Below are 25,143 nucleotides of genomic sequence, written 5' to 3'. Positions count from 1 at the left end.
ACTGCGATTGTCACAGTACCACCGAAAAAAGAAGAAGGTAGCATTTTCTATTAACTCATGAGGTAAAGGACACATTGAGGACAGAACAAATGAGACCGTAACAGGCTTTTTAAGTCTTGTGTAAACACTGAAAACATTATTCATATTCCAATTACAGGGGTACCTCCTGTGTTTGCCAAACGATGATTTATCTGATTATACAGAACAGCAACAGCTCATCATAGAAATTACAGTTAAACGCTATTCGTAAGAGACACTGATGCAGAAGCCATTCTTAACACATTCAGATAGGTCAAAATTGCTGTTTGCCGGTTTCGCTGATTCATTTAACTTCGGTAAGTGCAGTTCTTGCTTTTGTGTTGAATTTCCATGGTCAAAAAACAGATCTAGTGCATGGGGTTGAAAAATTAGAAAGCGATAAAAGTTTTTCAGCTTGCTTCAGTGAGCGAAGAATCTTAGTTTACAGAGACTTAAGTAAATCAGAAACGTATATAAAATAATTTCCAAATATGTATAGTTAAACACTGCCAAAGCAGTTGACTCATGCTAACTTACTCTTGTTTATAGCTGTTGGTTGTTCTAGGAAGATGACTGGCTATTAAAAAAGGTCAATCTGACTGCATCTACATTCCCCTGTTGTTGAGTATAGTTGATTATATTGACAGTCTTTTTTGCAGTATTTCAGGACATATTTTTTAAAAATACCTGCTGTTATGAAATATTAGAAAATATCTTTTTTTTTTCTTTTTTTTTTCATAGGAAGCACTGCGCAGCATGATCACAGTACTACTTTAAATTATAGCCAGTGCCACAGCATATCATAAACCACAGCAGATTACATAGGAGTGAAATTTACAGTGAGAAAAACAACCAATCCTTTGATAAACAAAAAAAAAAAGCTAAGGCCAAGTTACCTCAACTACTGTTACTATCATAGCCCTGTACAGCTCATATGTTTCAGCTCAAAAACAACCCCTCTCAGATACTATAAACTGAGTAAACTGATAACGTGAAGGCCGGGAAAAAAATCCTAAAAGAAACACTGTGCTGTGCTGTACATCTTGTCCGAAGTGATCCTGTAAACACAGACTGCAGAGGTTTTGTTCCATTGTATATGTGGAATAATCTTTTTGATCTTCAATATCTTTCACTGATATCTAACATGCTGCCTGTCATTAAGACATTCATCCCATCCTTTCTAACAGATAATTTTTTTTAGGTAAATGTAACCTAACACAATGCAAAATTGTCAATGATAAGTTGGTATATGAGGTTTCTGCATCAGACTAACATATGATTTGTGATGTGTGGAAAAACATTTTGACATGCACTGAAAAGAACCTTTCGTATTGAATATTAAAAAAAAAATCTTAAGGAAATACTCAATTGACTTTATTGCACATAGTTGCTTAGACATTGAAGGTAAACTACACTAAACTTTTTCTTGACTGGCAGACCATAAAGGATAAACAGTTAAAAGAGAAACAATACTGTACTAACTTTACAGTTTAGAAATCAGGGACCAGATTCAATAAGTGTCTAGCAACTGTAAAGAAACTATAATGAAAGGTGCTTTATTTCTTACAAAAAAAGATACATAGCTATTCTTAAAAAATATTTATTTTGTAATAAAATTTCTTCTAAAAAATATAGAACAACTGATATTTAAAATAAAATAAAAAAAATAAAAAAAAAAATTAAAAATATATATTTTTTAAAACCATATGACAGCGTCACACATTCTTAGATGGTACGACCTTGTTTACACCTAGCCACTTCAAGCAGCTCAGGGTTTCCCCACAGAAAATTGGTTAGTCAAGGTAGTGCCTTTGTTGACGATGGTGGCAGTGCTGGTGATTCATCATTATTGTTTGGGGGAAGCCAGAAACCAACATGCAAGCAAATCTCCAACACTGATAAGAAAATAAACAAATTGCATGTAGCCTTACTTAATAAAAATAAAGAAGCCTATGTAGGGAAGCAGTGCATTAGACACTCGATTCATATGTTTAGTTTAGAGAAATAATTATCTTACCATCCCACGGTGACAACAGGTTGCTGTATGCTATCTAGCTGCCGGATAAAAAGCATATAAGGCATAGCAGCATATTTAACCAAAAGATGCCGCTACACTGCCTCATTGTTTGGGGGGGCCTTGACAGGGGCCTTTTTTTTTTTTTAGACAGTTGTCCGAACTATAAAGCACTGCAGGAAATCCTTAATCTTGAATACCAAAACTAAACCTGGATAAGACCAAACCACATAATCAATGTAAAATGCATATTCTGTTCAACAGACTAAGATCTGACTGATGGGCAAGATGGAATATACAAAAATACTTGCTATGTGGCAATTATTACTGGTGTTTTTTTTGTAAAAACATCTTAGGAGATACAGATGTGTTTACACTGACCAAATGCACGTCTTGGATAAGTCCCTAAACTGGTTTGAGTGACTGGATATAAATCTGTTTTAAATACATACTGAGTGTGTTTACTAGTTTGGCCTTACCAGATATAATCCTGATACTCAAGACTCATATGAATAAGTGATCAGGTGTAAATAGGCTCTTTATGAATCTAGCCCCTAAAATAAATTGAAATGGAGTTGCTTTTTTGCTATTTACTCTGCAGATGATGAATCCTGTTCAAGTTGGACATTGGAATCGGATGAGAAACACACACACACACACACACACATCCACAAAGAAAGGGTAAAAGGTGTTAAATAGTCAATAATCTCTGTAGTTAACTGATCGCTCAACGTTTGCTTCCACAGCTTTTAGCTTTCTTTATGTAACAACAAAAATGTAAATTAAGCACACATCAAGTCTGCCAAGGACATAGTATTGGGTCATCACAGTTCTAAGATAATCCCACACAATCTTTTAAAAAACTATGGGCTGACTCTCATTTCTAACTATAATGCCTGTAACTCTAACTTGTAATAAACTGGCACCAACCAATTTAAAAAATTGGAAAACTACAACAGAATGCTAACAAGGTAAGAGTCTCGTAACCAGCATTCAGAACTCACAATCAATAGACACTATGGGCTTGCTGCAGTTACAGGATTATGCAGTGTGAAACAGCACTGCTTGCTTAGTTTGTTGAGATTAAAGCAACTGTTTAATCTCAATATGGCAAAAGATCAACCAAGCTCCCAACTGTGGTGAACAGAAGGGGCACCATATGCCCCAAACCTCACTCTGAATCTGTTCCTATTTTAAACATACTACTTAATATACTTATCTAACAATATCCAACTGATTATTTCAGTCACATTCTCATCATTCACCATTTATTTATATGTAGCTTACAAAACATCTATATACATTGTCAGCATTACAAATGGTGCTTGAACAATGTTACTGATTCTAGTACTGATAAAAAGGGTATACAAAGTATGTGTTCTTTCATTCTTGTACATCAGTGGACAACCAGCAAGAAGAAGATCTGACCTTGATTTGACCCTAGGGTTGCAGCGGTAACCGGTTTCACGGTATACCATGGTATTAAAATGCACGGTTATCATACCGTGTGTGTTTGCTTATTACCGGTAAAACGCAAGCCAGCGGAGAAACTCACCCGCGCATGCGCAACTCTGCTCCGCTTCAGCTACTCAGCACACAGCGGTGAGAACGGCAGAAAGAGCATCAGACTAAACAAATCTCCGTCCGCCTAAAAAAAGGCTAAACTAAAATCAGCAGTGTGGGACTATTTCGGATACCCGCTGAACACACCCGAGGATGGTTATCCGATTTGTAATCAATGTGGCTGTAAAGTCACAGCTAAAGATGGACATACGTCAAACCTGTTCTCCCATCTCCGAGAACACCACCCCCCGCTGTGCAGCGCAAAGTATGTGTTTAGTTTATAATTTTAATCTGAACCTAAATAAAACCTCTTTGTAGTCGTGCACAATCCATGCGGTAAGCGCCCGCAAAAGCGCTGAGTTATCCGAAATTTGGGCACGCAGGTACAGGCGTGAAGTGCGTGCTACGATGGATTCACGTGTCCGTGTAAAGGTCCTGGCCGGACTGGATGTGAAAGACGCCATTCATTTACATGCATTCATTTTCAAATTCTGACGTGCCTGTTTTTCATATGTTAAAACCAGACTCGGTGTGAAAGCCTTAAAATAGAAATCTCTATTGTGAGGATCATGTCAGAAATAAATCCCCGCTTTCTGCAGCATCTGGTTATATACCAACTTGGCAGTAAAACGGACGTTTACAACAGTTGTTGATCAGACACTGACCCAGGCTCAGTTTATCAGATATTAAATAATTTAAACTTAAATAATTGTACTGAATATTTTAAATACAGGATCTTTACTTTTTAGAGGACATGTAATGTGTGTAACATGTGTTTGTATGTGTGTGTGTATATATATATATATATATATATATATATATATATATATATATATATATATATATATATATATATATATATTAGGGGTGGGAATCGATTACTATCTCACGATTCGATTCGATTCCGATTTTGGGGGCCACGATTCGATTCAAAATCGATTTTTGATTCAAAACGATTTGAATTATAAAAATTTCTGCTTCTGGCTTATGAATCTTATTGAAAAAAAAACCCTCCATAATATACACTGGTCCTGGAGCAAGTAATGTGTTACAAAAACAATAAAATGTGCAGGAATGTGGGTCCTCAGTGACAGAGGAATCACTGGGATATCACAATGACGTTAATGAACAATAAATAAATAATAAATAACACTGCTTTATTACCAGGCTACTAGCGGTGGTGTGTAGGTGACGCTGCTGGGCTGATGTGATGATAGCAGTGGAGCGCTAAAGTTCAGGAGCAGCTGCTGATTAACTAGTTAATTTAAGGTCGTTGTATTTCTTCAGAAAGGGGGCAGGAGGTGGAGAAATTAATTCATATTGTCCATTCCTTAATTCCTCTGTGATGAGGAGCTGAAATGAGCTCTGATTAGCTTATTGTTATTTTTCCGTTCCGCCTTAAATGCTGCAGCCCGCAGCCACCTGTAGCGTTATTTAAGGTGGAACTGGAAAGTTAGCTTGTTAGCTAGCTAACAGTTACTGAAACTAACTACTAGCGATCTTTTTTATGCTTGTTATGAAGCATTCTGCCATAAAACATTAAAACTACACGTTAATCTAAGGTAATATAGTGCTTGTTCTGCCATCTTACCGGTGATTCTCAAACACCTACTACGCTCTGTGTGGGTCTGGAAGACCTCGGTTTGAAGGGACAAGCGGGTTGCCAGGTCCAACAAAAATACCCAGCCCAAAATCAGTCCAAAACCCGCCCCTCAGAATCGATTTTGGGACATTTTAAATCGATTCTGAATCGTAGTAAATGAGAATCAAGATTCTTATGTGAATCGATTTTTTGGCACACCTCTAATATATATATATATATATATTTTTTTTTTTTTTTAATATATATATACACTCTTAATGCCCTTAAGAGTAGTGCAAAAACCTGGTTTTCTTCACCTAATGGTGTACACCTTTTTTTTTTTTTTAAGGAGACATTATCTATATAATTGTTCCAGGTTTCTTCAATAAAAAGTTAATTGAACAAAAAACCTTTGTTGAAATTTTTTTAGGGTCAGTTTAATAATTTATGTAACAAACTGTGATACCGTGATAACCGTCATACCACGGTTATCATACCGTGAAAATCTCATACCGTTGCAACCCTAATTTGACCCTCAGAGGCACGCTGCAAGCTTGAGATAAATGACCTCCATAGCCAGGTGTTGCTTTATGTTAAATTGTACAGAAATATGCACTAGTCCAGAACACAGAACCTTCTGAACACCAATGTCCTGTATATGTTAGTGTCTTCCCTGCTCAACATGCCTGTTGCAACTTACCTGTGATTTAACAAGCCCTTCATGAACTCAAGTTGGAAAACACCTAAATATGAAATGTGCCATACATGGTACTCCTATTAAAACTGGTTGGCAACCACTAAAGCTGAACATTAACTTATTAGTGACACGGGCTGCAATTATGGAAGTTTGGCAGATAAGAAGCTGGGAAAGTCCAAACACAATCAGCATTTCAGGACAGCTCACTGTGAATAGCTACCTTGAATCTTTCTTGGCATATTTCCAAATGAAACAGACTAGATCAGGCCAGTTACTTTAATACTGGCAGACCTAGTCAGAGTGTCTGAAGCTTTAGAAAATGACAGAAACAGCAACATAATATACACCAATTAGCCCTAAAATTAACATCACACTCATCATACAGGATTACTTGTAGTTTTATAATTATAGGCTGAGAACAGTCCACCAACCTAAAATATCTAGCCGACAGCATCCACTGACGAAGAACTAGAGGATACAAACAAACTGTGCATCAATAGAAGGGCATTTGTCGCTGACTTTGCCTCTACAAGGTAGACCAACAAAGAGCATCCAATAATGTGGGAAGTGAGTGGACACCATGATTAAAACTTAAGCAGTACTGCTGTGTCTAACATATGTGTATCAGAACAACACATTCTAACACACCACCACCATGCCAGTGTCATTGAAGTGCTAAGAATGACCCACAATACCAGCTGCTCTGTGGGGTCCTGCATATTAAAGAACAAGGTGAAAGTGGGTTTACAAAATATGCAGAGAAACAGATTACAGGACTAAAGTCCTGAATTCTAGAATAAGAAAGGGCTATATACAGTGTATAGTGTTTAACAGGAATATGTCATGATTATTAGCAGGATCACTTACAGTGGATAGGGCAATAGTGGTAATTATCATAAACAGTGATGTCTAGCTATGTCTAGCTAGCTATACTCTTCCATGTGAACAGACAAGCCACTGGCAGAATTGACATCCACATTCAATGCAGGAAGCCTCAAGCACAAATCCCACAGGTCAGTGCAGCATACGTTAGCTTCCATAAGACATGGCATAAGTCATTGAACACGATATTAGTGCCTTTTCCATGACTCCTGACGTATCAGTGTATTTTTAAGGATTAAACTCAAAAACAAAATTTAGGCTTGAAAACAACATAAAAAAAAAAACATTAAAACACGTAGAGAATGCTCTGTTCCTTCAAGCAGTTTATCTGCCCTACATTCCATTTTGCACAAAATAATAAAGGATATTAACCCACTCCTGAATACACCTCTGAGGGATGACGCAAAATAATAACACATTTTGATAGCACGCCTACTTCTTATGGAGCCAAGGCTCACCCACATTTCAGCTGCATGATTAACACCACTGACTCATCTCCCTCACTCTAAACCTCTATTAAAGCAGACACAAGATTACCTGAAAACTCGGGGGTGAGAGCTCCTGTAGTGGGATTCCGGGAAATAAGGGAAAAAGAGGGGTCAAGGCTGTATCTCTTTCCTCATTAAATCCCTAGCAGCACACATGCTCAGGTGCAGCGTATCTCCGGTCAGACACTTCTCATTTTGGCCAGCATTAGTCACACTGGCATTAGTAATCATTGAGCATAGCCATTCATTCTCCTCCTTCTCCTTCTAGTTCAAATTCCACGCAGGAAATGTTGAAAGAGCTTTTGTTTTATGATGTCAGAGATAAAAACGGGATGATGCAGAGAAATAACGAAAGCTTCTCACTCGTTTTTAGTTTTCAGTAGTGTGGCCTTCCATTCCTAAGAGAGGTTATGACCCAGATTTGTGGATGTGGTTTAAGTCTTTTTCAACGTTAGGCCTAATCTGGATTTCAGAAGCTAGCCTTAGACTTAGTTTTAACCTACAATAAATAGCTAATGATTTTTTTTTAGCTTTCTCAAGCCATGGTAGCAAAAAGGTCTTAGTGGCAGTCATTTAAAGAACACAGCCAATTCTGACGTTCTACATTATTCCCAATTTCTTAATACCTAAAAGATCTGGAGATGGATCTGTTGAACAGTTTCTCAGTTAGCCAGATACTGTAATCCCAAAAGTTGAGAATTGTCCATTTCCCCCCTAATTGGCCAGGCTTAACTATGAGATGACTTTTATGGAAGGTGTAAATGTTGCACAAATGATTTGTAAATGCATTAACCATAATTTCATATTGTCATCTTGTATCTTCATTTTTGGCCTCTGGCATAATTGGAAACTGACAGCAGGGTTTCCGCCACGTTCATTTCAGTGCGGCGGTCCGCCACGCCTTCGTTCTTCCCCGCCACCCTTCGTGAAAATTCGGAGCCCGGCGTTTTTCCCGCGCTTGATCAGCGTTGCCCCTTCGGGGGTGGAAATCGGTAGTTAGTCATGCAGTGCCAACATAACGCGCGCGCGCGAGAGAGAGTGTGAGTATAGGACACAGCGAGAGAGAGAGACTGAAACATAACGCGAGAGAGAGAGAGAGAGCGAGAGCGCGCCTGTAAATAGCGAGAGAGAGAGACTGAAACATAATGCGAGAGAGAGAGAGAGAGAGAGAGAGAGAGAGACTGAAACATAATGCGCGCGCGCGAGAGAGAGATGAATTAAACAGTGATTAAACAGCTTCAACTTACGCAGGTGTCCACTCAGGCTCACTCACCTGGTGGAGTGAAAATCACGCTATGTTTCTGTTTCTGGAGCTGTCATAAAGCAAGGATGTAGGGCCCTAGAATAGAGGCACCCTAGAACAGCTCTGTGATGCATTTGTTTTCACGGTCCAGTAAACATTTTATTGTAATTAAATTAAAGATTAAAGATATTATTTGTCTGTTTTAATAAGCACAATTTTTAATTAAATTCAATAATATTTTTTATTTTATTTACTCATTCTCACATTTAAAATACCTAATACAGATAAGAGCGAATAAATAATACATATATATTCTGTTGTGCCCTTTCTCCTCTGTTATGTATAATTTAACATTTTGTGTTGCACACTTTTACGTTTACCGTATCTGAAAAAAGAACAATAAGGATTTATTTTAAAGAAACCTACTTTTTGCAACTTTTTGTTTTAAGTGGGCATTTTTCAGTGACAGTTGGAAATAAAGAAAATAACTGGAAACGTGTAATTGTGTTATATCGTGATATCATTAACGTGATATAAATTATCGGTTCCCAACCGGGGGGTCCTGCCACCGCACCTTCAAGGAAATCCTGGGGGAAACCCTGGACAGTGATTCTCTGCACTGTGTTAAAATATCACAATTATTGAATTAATAGATGTGATCCAATAGTTATAACAGTTTTACTTCTCTCTAAAGTTGCCATTTTGTGTGACAAGACAGTAAATAAAATGCAAATGTTTGCATTAGACATTACAACCCTGCTTCCCCCCAGTGCTACTGAAAGAAAATGCGAGTTTGAAGGTCTTTTGAAAATTACATTTTCTAGGAAACTGATGAGGAAGCCAGTTTCCAGTGTAATGGGAATCTGAACTGATAACAACCAAAGATACCAAACAAATAATGTTGTATTTGTTAGGTTGACGCGGATAAATTTTAACAGCCTAGTATTTTTAAATGCTAAATACCAAGGCTGAACTCATAAAATTCCAAACAAACTACTTATTCAATATTGTTAATCTAACAGGCAAGCAAGCCAGACTGCTGAACACATAATAGCTGGTGTGCACTGAAAGATGTTCAGAAGGTGTCTGTCTGCCCTCTGATTAAAATCCTTCAGATTGAATTCTGACATACTGACATGTTAGTAAAGTGTAAGCATTTTAAATAGTCAGTGTGTGATGATAAAGTGAGCCTGTGAAGAAGCTGTGGAAGACTCACCTGCCCGGAAGAATTTTCTATGACACCTAATCCTTGAGTCCGGGTTGTCATTTTGGTCGGGGAATCTCAGCAACGGATCCAAGGAGAGAGTTGTTCAGTCAGACACACATTTAGTGCGTGGACTTTTTTTTTTAGCTGTTCAGGCTGATCAGGAAGGAGAGCTAACTAAATACTAGAGCTTGCTAAACCCCAGCAAAGAGACAGCAAGAGAGCCACGCAGACAGATCAACAAGTTGAATCCCACATTAGCTAGCTAGTTATCTGAGTCCATGTCAACAGTGCCTGAGGAGGTTAAAAATTCAACAAAGTTCAACAAAAAGTCAAGTGACGTTAGTTAATGTCCTGCTGAGTTTAGATAAAATGCCTGTTCAATTGCCCTGGATTAAATATCCTCACTAAATTAGTTAGTTGATGTTAATTACTCAGCTATCCTCGCTAACTAAGCTAGGTTATCAGTTTTGTGAGTAATTCAAAAATAAACAGTTGAGATTTAGTTTAGCTATCTTAGCTATTTCTTAACCTAATAATTCGGTTAGCTAGCAAGTTAGCTAACTTTACAGCATATGTTTTGTGAAGAAACAGATTAAAATAGATTAACCTAAAGGACAATAAACAAAGTAAAAACAGGTTTGAATATTTTGTGGCACATTAATGACAAAAAGAATGAAGTATATCAGGCCGACCGGGACCAGTTAACCCTAGCTAGCTAACCTAACACCAGCTAAATTAGCCAGTTAGCTAGCCAGCTAACCTAACCGAGCTAATTTGACATTCACTGCGAAGAATAAAACCAGACAATGTCAGATACCAACAAAATCAACCCGCCCTCAGATTAAATCGATACAGTTCGTATAAAAAAATTAATATGAAGGGCAACCCAGTAGCGTATGTACTCTAACGAGCTACTAGGCTACCTAACAAGCTTAGTAACTAACTGTTGTGGTGTGCCGTGGACCTGAGCCAGCTAGCTAACCTAGCTAATGCAGGAGACTATGAAAATGAACTAGCGAAATGTTAGCCTAGCTTAGCTAACCTAAATAGCTAGCTAGTCAGTCCGTCAGCTAGTTAGCTTTCAAACGGTCAAATCCGCCGAACAGCCAGGCGAGCAGCTCCGCGGAAACCGCGTTCCTCCACAGTCCCGATCCGAGCACAGTCTCTCCTCCTCCTCATTCAGAAGAAAAAGCACGACGCGGGGGGTTAAAAGTGTCTAACTACTGTCCATGATAAACATCCAGAGCGGTCAAGTTGTAAAATCCATGGTGGGCTCCGGCCCCAGCGTCTGTCTCCCTGACTCAGAGCCTGTTACCAAAGAGGGACGGCGGCTCGGGCTGGACAGCGAGGCGTAGCGTCCGAGCTCCAGCCTCAATCAGACGACACACACCGGAACAAGCAAGGCAACATGGCCGGCCGACATGAAGTGAGGAGGAGCCCGGCGGCCGTCGGGAGGGACCGTAAACACTCAGTCACACACCTTCAACAAGACACTGCGGTACTCACTGCTACACTGCGGGCGGCGGCTGACACCCAGCGGCCCGCGCTCACACCACTAAACACACAGCACCTGCTTCATTCAACATGTAATTATTAACTGAACTGTGGAATACTTGGTGTAGAAATAATAAGTTACAGTTTACAACGATTCATATGAACACATAATTATGAACAATAAATAAAGAGATTTTTTTTGGTAAAACATTATTAGAACGGTCTTTTAGCAGAAATAGTATTTAATATATTAATTAGTATTTTGCAGCACTAAACTACTTACATAACATATGGTGCAAAACTTATCATGGCCACAACTTATTTAAGTGTGGGAACGAGATACTAACGTGTAGCAACAAGCTAATATGGCCAGGACTCAATTCAGTTCCTATGCCTTTATAAGAAGTCACATTAATGGCAAAAAGAATCAAGTCCGTCAGGCCGACCGGGACCAGTTAACCGTGGCTAGCTAACCAAGCTAAATTAGCCAGTTAGCTAGCAAGCTAACCTAACCTAGCTAATTTGACACTCACTACAGAGAATAAAAGGTAACGTCATTTAAAATAAATAAATAAATAATGGATAGCCACAACGTATTAAAGCAGGGGAACCATGTCCTAAGCATGGCCACAAGATTAAATCTTGAGCAGACTCAATTATCCTTTTCCCCACACCTTAAAAAGTTGTGAACCAGTATTGTCATTATGTCATCTGAGGTCTAAGTCAATATCAACATAAGCCTTTTTCCCCTCAGAAACATTTCACATAAAATTTCTCTTTAGGTACAGTCATGTTTCACTCCAAGTTTTTATTAGCATTGTATTATCCAGTGTAATGACTGTAAAAACAAATGTGAAAATAAAAAGCACTATGCTGTGATATATATTGTGATATTTACAACAAAAATTCAAATTTGCATCAAAGACACTCCATACACATATAAAAAGTTTAATTTTAATGATTATGTACACCTCGAACAGAAAACAAACATACTAATAACTACTATACTCTCAAATTATAATCACAGCACAGATGAACAACTATTTCAACAGCTATTTAATGGGCAGTAAAGCCAAGCAAATGTATAAAAAAAACCACACATACAGTACCAGCCAAACATTAGAAAACCCCCATCATATTTAAGACATCAAAGATATGAAGGAACACACATGACCTAAATAGAGTGTGTGGGATGATTTGGGCTGCAGGGTATGGGAAAAGCAGCTTGTCTGTCTTTAAATCAAGAAGTGGCAACATAAATTGATTATAGTATACATATATACTCTGGTTATTTTAATACTTTTTGTTTACTACATAATTCAACATGTTCCATCATATAACTGGTGTCTTAAATATTAATCACTGATGTAGAAAATTATGAAAACAAAAAAATAACAATAAAATAAAAAAAAAAGACTGGTACTGCACATGAACAGGACAAAAGCTTAAGCAAATGCATAACATTTATTTACAATTAGAATAAAAAACAAACAAAAACACACGTCCACACCCTCATTCACACAATTCCTTTACTGGTATGGTGATCAAGTCAGAAAAGAAGCTGCCTTCATTGTCTCCTCCCCCAAAGATGAGCAAGGTTTGTGGAGAAGATTCTAAGAGCTGATCCTGATCATCAGTGGCATCCTGTGAGGGAAGAAAACAAATAAAACAAGATTTTTATCAACGTGAAAAGAAAACTAGAGTCTAACTAAGTAATTAAAACCCAGTCTAGTGTAAAACACTCATTCTTAACAGAGCTGTATAAAACCCATTCTGTGGATTTCCAGGATGTGCGAGATACCTTTGTGCATGCTGTTGCCATGGTGATGATGGAATGTCCAGCTCGTGGCACTGTTGTTAGCTGAGGGAGTGTCAGAGAGGTCCAGCAGCTTGTATCTATTCAAGAATGGAAATGTCAGTGTTAAAGAAATTGTGCTCTGCTTCAAGATCAAAAATTCAGATAATACAATCTAGGCCTGTCCAGATAATAAAATTATCAATTATTGTACAGTATATGGACATTACCTTAATTAGTTTTGCTGGCTAAATGAGCTGGTATATCTTGTTTTTTATTCTTGTATATATTCTTTATTTATTTATTATTATATTTATTCATTAATATATATATATATATATATATATATATATATATATATATATATATATATATATATATATATATATATATATATATATATTTATTACAATTACAAAAGTAATGGTGGATGTAATTGCACAATTATGATCTTAAAGTGACCATTATATATAATGGTCACTTTAATATATAATTATATATATATATAGCATATATATAAAAAATTATCACAAAATATTGTCCCAAAAATTTATTATCAGAACAGGCCAAGGTATTATTGCATTACTATTCTATTATATAATCACTATATCAGTGGCTTAAAATGGTCTGTAAATCACAAAAATATTGTTTCTCAATTATTTGTTACAAATATCATCCACAAAAGTATAAGTTATTCTGACATGTCTAATACAATCCAACTTAAAATATATATGTAATTTAAACCTGAAAGTATGCATAAAATAAATTCTAAAATATTTTTTATACTAAGTTTGGTTTGTGGCGGAGCTAAACTATAGGTTAATGCCAAACAGACATCACAATGCACAATTTTGGGTAAAACTCAAATACTTCCTTAGTCTCTATATCTAGAACTACATAGATCGAAACGTATATATCTATATTACTCTACATAGGGAGGAGTGTGTAACTCCTGTTTTTTAGTCCTCTTTTTGAGGTACTATTGGCCCATATAGACCTATTGCCTAAAGCATATATATATATATATATATATATATATACACACACACACACACATGTCCTGCTTTACTTAACAATCCCTGCCATTGAAAATCAAACTGTTTTTACAACAAGCATTTTAGAGTATGTCAAATATTGATATAAATGAATGAATTAATAAAAAAAGGAAGCAGGAATAGTTACCTGTATCAAAGATAAAGGTGTCACTCAGAGCATCATTTCCGTTGTAGCCTCCATGGACCAGAAAACGTGTATCATTCAGGGCTGCGCAGTCATGCCAACTGTGATGTGTCAGTCAGAAAACAACAAATGCGAGTTAGTAATGCAACGTAACATCCTCAGAAACAAATTTAGTAATGTTTCCTTGGAGCAAATGGATTAAAACGATCAAATAATCAGCTTCAGGGAGCAATATGAATAAAATAAAACAGCACAGAATAGTACCTTGCAAACAAAGGCTGTAAAATCCTGTGGTCTATTACACTTAGACAATAAGAAACGAGTAACATTACAAGTACCTTCTAGGTGAGGGGGCTGATCCACTTGTTTGCACAGCTGAAAACTCCATCAAGCCTTAAAAAAGTAGGGAACATTTATCACAAAAAAAAAAAAAACACTTAAAGTACATGTTTCTGTTTTAGAAATTTTGAAATACAGGACTTACACAAATCCAACTGGAACATGTCATTAAAACAAACAGGGGTGTCCCAGCCTGCAAAAATGAAGATCTTGCCCTGCATCACACAAGCAGAATGCCTGGACAAGAAGAGAATTATATAATATAAATTAAATAAATAACAACAGAAAGTAAATCCCTAATTTGTTTTATAATTTCCTGGCTGTCACTGACCCAGATCGAGGAGCAGGCTTGTTTCCATTGACAATAGGCTGGTACCATATGGCCATTTCAGGGTTGAAGATGTAGAGAGAGTCACTGCAGCCATCGGGCTCAGGGTGCGGGCGAGGAAAGACCCCTCCAAAAACAAAGAGCTCTCCCCTGAACAATGTGCAACTGTGATAAGCCAGAGGAGGAACTTTACCTTGTGCCTGAAAAAGTGTGAGATTTGCCTTCATTTAAAAACATTATATATTTAAATACTGTACAATACTGTGTGTAATCACTCTAGAAGCCAAACTATTTTCACATAAACAAGCTTAGCAGGTGCATTGCGCAATATTTTGCATAGCCCTAATTTACAGACAAGCAAATTTGTCCTGTTAAAGTACTTAGGAAAAATAAACAAAATCCATGTGAATCAAATGGGAATTAAAACAGTTTCTAGACAATTTAACAGTATGCCAAATAAGGGGTGATACACAATGAGACAAATGAGCTAACCTCCACCATTGTCCAACGCCAGCTCTCCGTGTCCAGAATATGGACATCATTAAACCACTTCTTATGTTTGGAGCCACCAAACACAAAGATTCGCTTTGACTCTGGGTCATACGTCGCCGTGTGGCCCATACGGGCCTCTGGTGTGGGACCCTCTGCCAGAGTCTCAGCTGGAACCCAGGACAGGTCCTCTAAATTTTATAAAAAATAAAAATAAAAAATCACAAGAAAACAATGTCAGTGAAAAAACCTTAAGTAGACAAAATGCAGAGAGTTGTACTGTGAAGAGTTTAGGAAAGCATACCTGTACACAGCTTCCAAATAGGGTCCTTACAAAACTGCATCCGGGCACCCTGTCCTCCAATCAATATTGCTGTCTGAGGGTCAATTGGACAGAGGGTTTGACCCCAGCGACCTGAAGGACTGTCTGCCGAGGCTTGGGGGACACATGATTGCCAACAGTTAAGATCTTTTCTGATTGTATTGTTAAATATTGCAACTGCAGTATATTAAAACCATATTGAGTAACCATTAAACTGACATTTGATATCATTAACTTACAGTCCAGAATTGCCGTAACAAACATCAAATAATATATATTTTGCAGATCTTAACCCCTTATCCTGTGATTTAATAGACCCTACGGTAACGATTACAATTCGGTAAAGGGGAGAAAAAAAAGCTGAAAAGCTAGGATCGACCTATGGCTCTCTGGAGCTTAAGAGGTTAATGTCCTTGCTAGCTCACTCACCAGCCTGTGTTGGGGTTTTGCTTTGCTTTCCCTTAGTTTTAGGGTTCTGGGGGGTTCGAGCAGTAGACTGTTCTTCCTTCTGTGGGAACAGGAGTGCTTGCCCTGATCGGACATTGCCCCTGCTTCGACGGTGTGGCGTTGCCTTTTCTGAAGAGTTCGGGCAAATATTTTCCTGTCCTGTAGCTTCTTCATTATCTTCCTTCTTCTCTAGTGACCTCTTCCGCTTGCCTCCTCGAGGTACAAAAGCTGCAGTATTGCACTAAAAAGAGAGAGCAACTCTTAGACAAAACTCTTTGACTAGATTCACATTACCAGGCTGAAGTGACTCAAATCTATTTTTTTTATGTGACAGATCAGATTTTGTGAAGGTCAGGGCTGTGTAAACATCTAATTTGAGATTTTCACTTTCATATGTGGGTCTTAATTAAATGAGTCTTCTTCATGCGTGACATAAATGTAAATGGTCAGAATGGATTTTGTGTGTCTTTTTCCCAGCAACAAGGCCAAATTCAAACTAAGCAAAAGTGGATCAGAGCACTCACAGAATACAGTGAGTGCATCAAACAGCAATTCAGGGAGTCATCTCACCTCTGGGGTGTATTCATTCTGTGCAATAGTAAGCGCTGGATCAGGATCACTTTTAACCTGAGAAACACAACGAGAGAAGTAGGTTTAAAAGTTAATCAGGCAAAGCATCATGACATGATACTGATGACTTGGATGACAGCAGAATATACCCACCCCCTCAAGCTGGACAGTTAATGTTGCACCATCAGTCCACGCACCATCTTCCCATATTTCCCAAGAGATACACCTGAGAGAATAAACATGTCATCACAGTATTCAACACAATAATTCTGTTAAAATAGAACAGAAGAAAGCTGAAAGATGCGGTCTTACTTGTTGAATGGTGTTAATTTGCCCAGACATATAAGCACACCACTTTCGTCATTGAGCTCTACTGCAACACTAGTGCACTTCTCCCATCTTCCCCTGGTGAAGAGCACAATCTGCTGCACACCTGGTTTCACTGCAATTGAGCTCTTTTCAGATTTGTAGATACTGCATAAAACAATCAAGGTTGAACATATTAGACTAGTGTTCTTTGAATTTTAATATTTCAAAGAATTTGGACATTTGAATGCTACTGAAAAAAAGTACTCTGTCAAAATGTGTCATTTTTTATTGTATAGAGAATATAAACACATACCACAAACGTGGTATCCCTGTCATAGATCCCTGTTCTATAAAAAACAGGCTCCACCCACTCACACTTGATCGTCATCCCGCTGATTGAAAACACCTGACTTTAATTTCACCCTCAAACTAACTGCTAATCTTAGATATTAACTAGAGGTGTGCCAAAAAATCGATTCACATAAGAATCTTGATTCTCATTTACTACGATTCAGAATCGATTTAAAATGTCCCAAAATCGATTCTGAGGGGCGGGTTTTAGACTGATTTTGGGCTGGGTATTTTTGTTGGACCTGGCAACCCTGGGGATAGCGCTTGTCCTTTCAAATGGAGATCTTCCAGACACACACAGAGCGTAGGTGTTTGAGAATCACCGGTAAGATGGCAGAACAAGCACTATATTACATTAGATTAACGTGTAGTTTCAATGTTTTATGGCAGAATGCTTCATAACAAGCATAAAAAAGATCGCTAGTAGTTAGTTTCAGTAACTGTTAGCTAGCTAACTAGCTAACTTTCCAGTTCCACCTTAAATAACGCTACAGGTGGCAGCGGGCTGCAGCATTTAAGGCGGAACGGAAAAATACAATAAGCTAATCAGAGCTAATTTCAGCTCCTCATCACAGAGGAATTAAGGAATGGACCATATGAATTAATTTCTCCACCTCCTGCCCCCTTTCTGAAGAAATACAACGACCTTAAATTAACTAGTTAATCAGCAGCTGCTCCTGAACTTTAGCGCTCCACTGCTATCATCACATCAGCCCAGCAGCGTCACCTACACACCACCGCTAGTAGCCTGGTAATAAAGCAGTGTTATTTATTATTTATTTATTGTTCATTAACGTCATTGTGATATCCCAGTGATTCCTCTGTCACTGAGGACCCACATTCCTGCACATTTTATTGTTTTTGTAACACATTACCTGCTCCAGGACCAGTGTATATTATGGAGGGTTTTTTTTTCAATAAGATTCATAAGCCAGAAGCAGAAATTTTTATAATTCAAATCGTTTTGAATCAAAAATCGATTTTGAATCGAATCGTGGCCCCCAAAATCGGAATCGAATCGAATCGTGAGATAGTAAACGATTCCCACCCCTAATATTAACATACATTTACCACTCAAAAATATGTAATGTTGGATCATTTTCCTTAATGAATAAATGACCAATTATAATAGTTTTGTCTTATTTGTTTAATTTGGTTATTTTTATCAACTTTTAGGACTTGTGTAAAAATTGATGATGTTTTAGGTTATATTTATGCAGAAATATAGACAATTCTAAAGAATTCAAAATCTTGTGATCACCACTGTAGCTAGCTCAGTCTATCGCTGTTAAGGTTTATTATTATTTTATTTTATTATTTATTATTATTTAATTATTGTTGTTATCATCATCATCATCACTATTATTATTATTATTATTATTATTATTATTAATAATATTATTCCTTTCCCAAAATGGAGTGAAACTGGAGCATATCAAATACATTGTACATAAATTGTTCAAAATATGTATTCAAAATATGAAAAAACATGTGCAATGTTCAAAATAATATTTATTAACTACTGAATTTTATTTTTGGCCAATATCAAACTGCATATATCAAAAAAGTGAAAACATTTGGAAGTTTCAAGCACCACTGCATATGAGAATAATTGACTCAATTATGATCAGTTAGATTTGATGTAGGAAGCTAGACATAAAGCAAAACAGCAAAATGGAAAATGAACTAAGACAGTGGTAGCAGTAGTAGTAGGATGACAGTAAAGGGTGGGGGTGTTTTGTTTGGTAGTTAGCCCCTCCCCCGCTAACCTTTTGGGAACCACACACAAATTTACAGCAAGAATTTTCCGTAAAATAGCTAGCGTTAGCTAACCTATCTATCAGGGTTGAGCACCCGGTGATAGAGGCTGTGTATTAAATAAAATATAATTTCCATTATCGTGTAATCGATTAGCTTGATCAGATCCATATTACACATCACTGAATTACTGTTTAAAAAGAAGAAATAATCGAATTAATCTCAGACGCATTCACAGTAAAATCAGCTCACTCGTGTTCACCGTCATTTAAAATCAGCTAGTTAATCATAGTTATATTTCAGCGGAAGATTAGACATGTTTACTTACTTTATAATCTGTCGAGGCGCTTCTGCAGCTCCAAACACGACATAAACACCGAAGTCGTGCATTCTGACCGCTCTCCGCCGCCAATGTGCCGAGAAATCTACTGTAATATAGCTAAAACCAGAGAAGCTACACCAGTTATTATATTACTAAAACTGTAGAATCAGTCGGAGGACCTGTAGCTCCTAACTCTGCGTCTCCCGCCAAGCAGAGAGTCTCATCTGAAAGTCGCGCCACTGCAGGACTTCAGCGGAAGCTGGACTCGCCCCGCCCAACACGTGATTGACAGCTCGTCTTAGCCAATGGAGACACGCTGTGTTCATACTGTAGAAGAGAAAAGGACGCGTCCAAAATCAGTCACTAGTACACTACTCCCGCTATTCACGCGAGGGAAGGTGGAATACAGTCGCACTGTTACTCATGAGCCCTTTTTAGTGGGCATTTATACTTTTTAGAACGAAACAGCTTAAAAAAAAATCAGAGCTGAAACGGTCGGAGGAGGATAGAAAGTGTGAAATATCATCAATCTTCATAAAGTTTATTTGGCAAAAAAATCTGTGCTGACGAGCGAACAGTAAGCGTGTACGTTGAACAAAACATTACTCACGTTTTTAGGTTTAATTTGTGTTAATTTTGCAAAAGCTTGTAATTAGATATATTTCTATCTAGTTAACGCTGGCTAATTAAGGTGAGCTAGTTAACCTAGCTAGCTAACTAGCCTAGCTAGCGCGAGTGCTAAGTTAATATTTTTCTTATAAATTAAGCAAAATCATTTATTTATTAGTAAAATCAAGCGTTAAATGATATATAAGTCAGTTTGCTTCCACATTAAATGTTTGCTCTCATATTTATTGAGAAATTAAGCAGTTGAGTAACAGTTATCTCATTTAATTCAAACACCTAAACATCTAATTTTAAGAGATATAAAATAAAAAAAATGTTGTCATGTGTTTTTTTATTTATAGAAAATGAGTTCCATTAGGGAAATACTAAAAAAAGAAACATTTGGCCAAATATCAAGAATGTTTCTTGAAAGTTTCCAATAGTCCATAAGAGTCCAGGCCCATTTCTGAATATAGATGTTAATTAATGATAATTAAATCTGATAAAATCAGTGAGCACCTAATTTGTGTTTTTTTTATTGTGGGAACATGACTGTAAATATTTTAAGGTTAAAATCTTGATGTAACATAAATTACACTAGCAGTCATATCAGAACTAGTTATGTGGGCCACAAAGCATTTAATTAAAGTGTTTGAATTGTTAAACTGGTTGTAACAGATCTCCAGCACTAACCTACATTCTGTAAATCAGGTGAGATGAACAAACATACGTTCACGCAATGTCCTGTGATGCTCTCAGAAAGTTCATATATGTATGTGTCACTTAGGAACATTCAACCTTTAAACGAGCTGTGGACACCATGGGCTTTTATGGGTTAGTTTTGTTCACTATTGCATACATTAGCTAAAAAGCTGGAATATTTTTTTTTGCCCAGAAATGACAAAACCAACAAAGCCCAATTATTGCTTTAAATGAAATAAATATTTTAACTTGTTTGGCAAAACACCATGATTTCAGTTATCGAAGCCCAAAATTCACGATCGCCAATTGTAATCGTTTATTGTTTTATAAAGAAATACATTATTGTAATTTTCTGCCAATTTAAAGCAAATAAACTACATCTGTCAGGGTATGGGAAATAACATCTTTGTTTTAAGCAGTTTGATGTGTTGTTAGTGGAAGTGTATTTTATGTTTACATGTATTGAAAAATATAAACTTCCTAAAATCCCAGCAGCATCACTCATCATGGTGGACCATGACAACAGTGGAGAAAGGAAACGCCTTCCTCGAATGGCAGCCTCCCTGATGATGCGCTTTGTGTCGGAGCGTGAGCCCACCTTTGGTCTGCACAGGGCCAGCCTCAGGCCTCCTCCCCCTGGCCATGGGTTTGGGGACCTTCCTCATGCTCCTGCTGGAGGAAACAGATCCAAAACCCCTGAGCTACTTATAGCTCACTCAGAGGATCTTACTTCATTCAGGCCAGCGACCCCTGTAGGCTGTGCACAGGATCCACTGTCCTTCATGGAGGAAGAGGATTCGGACCTGGACTGCCTTTCGCTCAGGAGTCTGAGCAGCAACTCTGAAGGGGAAAGAACTTCACATGGACAGGGGGACACAGCCGAGAGCTCCCCTAAAAGAGGAACCAGGTCTGGAGGTAGGCCATGTGTGCAGCATGTTTTCATGTTAACGGGGGATTTGTGTTGTAGTTTTGAACTACTCTAATGATACTCACTTTGAGCACATGAACCATGTAGGAAAGGTTGGTTGAGGGTTTGTTACATGTCTGCTGTTGCATTTTGTCTTTCAGTGAGGTTTACCGACTGGCACAAGAATCGTGTGGTGGCCCTGTGTAGCAAACGCTTTGACAAACTGCTGAGGGAATGCCCCGAGTACCACAGCACTAAAAGCTGCCTTGCTGCTTTTGTCCTGGAGAGAGGTGTGTGTTTGTGGGAGTGACTGTTGGAAATGGTAGAAAAGGGAAAGATTATATTCCTGCATGATTAAGTCCAGGAAACAAGCACATTTTGTGTCTGTCATGGTGCACCATTGAACTAAATATGTAAAAATGTGTGTTTCAGAGGTGATTGACACAGGAGGGCAGTGTTGTGAGCAGTATGAGGTGGTAGCGTTGGGAACAGGACAGGGTTGCTGCAGTGGATGGCTCTGCTACACAGGCTCTGTTGTCCATGACTGCCATAGCATTGTCATTGCGCGCCGAGCCCTCAAACGGTAAGAAGTGTTGTTATTTTAAAGACCTGAGGGTATTTATGTAACCAAACGACAATGGGAGATATTCTCTAAATATTCCTTTGCTATCTATTAGCAGTTCCCTTGATGTTCATGCAGCTATTTCTTAGTGCTTGGAAGCACCTGTTCCAGGAGTGCTGTGTTTGAAACTTTGAGTGCTGTGTATGGAAGTTGGTGCAGCAAATAGTTACAGCCAGTGAGATTGCAAGACATGGTGTAAGGAAAAATCAGAGGGTGTCATTATTATTTTTCATCCACAGTCATGCAGTGAATTACAGTCTTGACTCAGTAGGGAGAGTTCATTTTGTATTACCCCAGAGATAATCATGCCAGTTCCAGTTTTTAGTATTTCCTTATATCACTAATACAAACTACATGTGACAAATTAAGATGCATTTGTCTCTTTTTTCTGCTTGTCAGGTATCTGTATAAGCAACTCCTGTTGTTCTACAGCTTAGAGCCAGAGCTACATGAGCGCTCCATATTCCAAAGCAATCCCACAGAGCTGCTGCTTCAGATCAAACCGAAGATCTATTTGCACCTCTACACCAACCACACACCAAAAGGAGCAGCACAGTGCATACTAATGTGGGTAAAAGACTTCCCAGGCATGTTTGTGTTTTGAGGGTCAAAAACAATTAATTCCTTGTAACATTTATGCTACTGCTTATGCAGTATTTTCAGAAAAAATATTGTTTAGTCCTGATGAAAACCGTGAAGTTGCAAGGAAATGAATTGCACAGTTTAATGTATGTTATTTCTACATACTTTCATAAACAACCTGTAAAAATTCTGATATTTAGACCTGAAACTGTCTTTTTATTTAAGGTAAGGCTGACCCAGCCAAAGTGTAAATGTCTCTTAATTCACAGGAAATCCCAGAGCAGTGGCTATCCATCTCTGAAGCTGCAGTGCCACGCTAAAGGTTCTCTGATTCCTGCTGCCTTCCTGCCGCCCAATGTCTGGGGCTCACGCATCTGCTGTATGTCCGACAGCGCAAAACTCACCCGCTGGACCGTCACTGGAGTACAAGGGGCATTGTTGAGTCAGTTCATCAAGCCATTGTACATCACCAGTGCCATACTTGGTGAGATCATAAATGCTATAGTCAGTTAGTAGTTTGAAATGTATTATAACTTTTGTTTAAAAGCACCAGCCCAGTAAGATAATATTTGTAATGGTTTATCACTCAATAGCTGTTTTTTTTCTCAGCTTTGTTCTCCCAGAACTGTGTAATGCATTTGTGCTCCTAGTTTAGGGTCCGGTTGGGGCAGAGATTTTAGTCCTCATGAAGTAGGCACCACTTGTGTGGCTTAGTGACAGAAATATAAAAGTGTAATTGGCTGTGAAGGTGATTCTTCTAAAAGCGCAAACCAAGTTCTTCTGTCCATTCTGCTGGTTAAGCACTGCTCCAAATCATAGTAGCCCACATCATCTAAAGTTTCTTTACATAACTGTAGAGGGTGAAAACATTACTTGTGCATAATTCCTGCAAAATGTTTGTATGTAAAACAGGTAAGGGTTGTTCTTCTTATTTTTTTTCCCTTTTTGTTTTCCAGGTGATTCTAGTCACCTTGCAGAAAATGTTTCCAACACCATCAACAAGCGTCTGGGAACTGCTGTGAATGATATTCTGCCTCCTCCCTACAAGCAAACCTCCATCTTTTTCCAGAATGGAGAGAGTGTGGGACACACTGTGATCTCAGACACCTGCAAAGACTTCAGTATTAACTGGTGCCTGGGAGACTCTAGCATTGAGGTTCTAGACAGCAGTACTGGCTATTCTGTCAGCAGGTAAGTAGAACAGGTGGTTTAATGACTGAGACTGTTAATTGGGTCTAATGAAATACCATGAGTCTTTCAACAGTCACCAGTATGTTTTATATTTGTTTTTAATATTTTACTGAACACCCATTACACCATCAGTGCAACCCAGTTGATGTTTCCCTCCTATTACTTTTAATACTAGTTTCTTTTTTGTCATCTTTTGTCAGTTCTCCCTTTGTGAGTGGACCTGGCTTCACCAGTAGGCTGTGCAAACGTGCCCAGTACTCCAGCTTCAGAAAAATAGCCACAGTCTCTGGTCAAAAAGACCTTCTGACCTTTGCGACTTACCGCAAAGCCAAGGTATCTATCAGGTTTTGGATGTATTTGTTTAAATTAATTATATTACTTGTCTCAGAGCTTAGTCTGTATCCTACACTGATTCAAATGGTGCATTTATTCTTAACTAAAGTCCTGGGAATGCAGACACTGTTTTAAATTTTCCCATGTCCAAAACATATGATTCAACTAATATCAGTTAATTATCAAGTTATGATCTGCCTGGAATTAGTGTGTTGGGGACCCCTGGACTAAAAGTTAAGAATCCTGATGGTATGAATGAAGGTGTGTTAATTCTGTAGTCATTTTTGTGCATGCTGCCATTTCTTGTGCTCTCTTTAAGCTTGCTGCCCATCTGTATCAGAATGCCAAGACCGTGGTGAACCAGCAGTTCTTGGCCAACAACGCTGGACCGTGGAACTCCAAAAACCTGGTTGACAGTTTCAGCCATTGATTTCATATATTGTTTGCTATATGTAATCTCAGAAATCCACTTTAGAAAAAGGTTAGCCAGATTCTTTTAAAAAATAAGGCTCAGAAAGTTCAATTTAAAAGTTAGTATATAATCACTTTTTGACTTCTAAATTCTAAATAGGGTTTATTTGTTTCTGAACCCAGTTGGGTATTTTTTTCACTCTTGCGCTTTGAAGAAAACTTTCAGTTGTTTTAGTTCAAAACGATTAAACAAATTTGAAGCAGTCTGTGTTGTGTTGGCTGATTTTTATTGTGTAAGAATTATAAAATATCTGGATACTAAATATTTGTACGTAACGTAGACATTATTTACATTCTGTTGTGCATATACCTTAAATTGTTTTATAATGTGT

General features: G+C 37.8%; 3 protein-coding genes across 14 annotated transcripts in view; 1 reads left to right on the top strand and 2 right to left on the bottom strand.

Annotated features, from left to right (window-relative positions):
* The window catches only part of mark2b (MAP/microtubule affinity-regulating kinase 2b), a 67,321-nt gene extending 56,113 nt beyond the window's left edge, over positions 1-11,208 (bottom strand). For 3 of the 8 annotated variants that reach the window (XM_007248077.4, XM_007248073.4, XM_007248079.4), the window contains exon 1: positions 9,704-11,205. In XM_007248077.4, coding sequence (XP_007248139.2) covers positions 9,704-9,754 — 51 coding nt within the window. In that variant the 5' untranslated portion in view covers positions 9,755-11,205. Of the gene's footprint in view, positions 1-9,703 lie in introns of all 8 variants that reach the window. The other 5 variants (XM_007248072.4, XM_007248076.4, XM_007248078.4 and 2 more) reach the window with 4 other exon arrangements.
* A 768-nt stretch (positions 11,209-11,976) lies between these two features.
* Positions 11,977-19,642, bottom strand: krcp (kelch repeat-containing protein). Its single transcript, XM_022678392.2, has 13 exons — positions 19,404-19,642; positions 16,970-17,131; positions 16,811-16,883; positions 16,658-16,714; positions 16,070-16,328; positions 15,623-15,754; positions 15,322-15,509; positions 14,833-15,029; positions 14,647-14,738; positions 14,501-14,555; positions 14,166-14,263; positions 12,990-13,084; positions 11,977-12,832 (listed from the first exon to the last, which is right to left on the bottom strand). Exons 1-13 carry the CDS (start codon positions 19,463-19,465, stop codon positions 12,701-12,703), a joined length of 1,602 nt encoding a protein of 533 aa, XP_022534113.1. The 5' UTR covers positions 19,466-19,642; the 3' UTR covers positions 11,977-12,700.
* Positions 19,643-19,802: 160 nt separating this feature from the next.
* adad2 (adenosine deaminase domain containing 2) lies at positions 19,803-25,017 on the top strand. 5 transcript variants are annotated; one of them, XM_007243285.4, is made up of 9 exons: positions 19,803-19,974; positions 21,201-21,620; positions 21,774-21,902; positions 22,045-22,195; positions 22,634-22,801; positions 23,086-23,300; positions 23,773-24,007; positions 24,208-24,340; positions 24,660-25,017. In XM_007243285.4, the coding sequence occupies exons 2-9, from the start codon at positions 21,212-21,214 to the stop codon at positions 24,768-24,770; spliced, it is 1,551 nt and encodes a 516-aa protein (XP_007243347.2). In that variant the 5' UTR covers positions 19,803-19,974; positions 21,201-21,211; the 3' UTR covers positions 24,771-25,017. The 5 variants fall into 5 exon arrangements, with proteins under 5 accessions (XP_007243347.2, XP_022534115.1, XP_022534117.1 ...); XM_022678394.2 differs by having other exon boundaries at positions 21,198-21,620; XM_022678396.2 differs by having other exon boundaries at positions 19,803-19,982.
* The last annotated feature ends 126 nt before the right edge of the window (positions 25,018-25,143 follow it).

The sequence above is a fragment of the Astyanax mexicanus genome, chromosome 8 (assembly GCF_023375975.1).
Source record: "Astyanax mexicanus isolate ESR-SI-001 chromosome 8, AstMex3_surface, whole genome shotgun sequence".
NCBI lineage: Eukaryota > Metazoa > Chordata > Actinopteri > Characiformes > Acestrorhamphidae > Astyanax > Astyanax mexicanus.
This window is presented reverse-complemented; position numbering and strand designations above follow the sequence as displayed.

Coding starts and splice junctions, on each gene's coding strand:
- krcp (XM_022678392.2), bottom strand. CDS start 19,465: ATGCACGACTTCGGTGTTTATGTCGTGTTTGGAGCTGCAGAAGCGCCT. Junction 16,715..16,810: donor TAACTGTCCAGCTTGAGGGG/GTGGGTATATTC, acceptor TGTGTTTCTCAG/GTTAAAAGTGATCCTGATCC. Junction 14,739..14,832: donor AAGCCTGCTCCTCGATCTGG/GTCAGTGACAGC, acceptor CTTCTTGTCCAG/GCATTCTGCTTGTGTGATGC.
- adad2 (XM_022678393.2), top strand. Junction 21,621..21,773: donor AAGAGGAACCAGGTCTGGAG/GTAGGCCATGTG, acceptor TTTGTCTTTCAG/TGAGGTTTACCGACTGGCAC. Junction 24,341..24,659: donor CGACTTACCGCAAAGCCAAG/GTATCTATCAGG, acceptor GCTCTCTTTAAG/CTTGCTGCCCATCTGTATCA.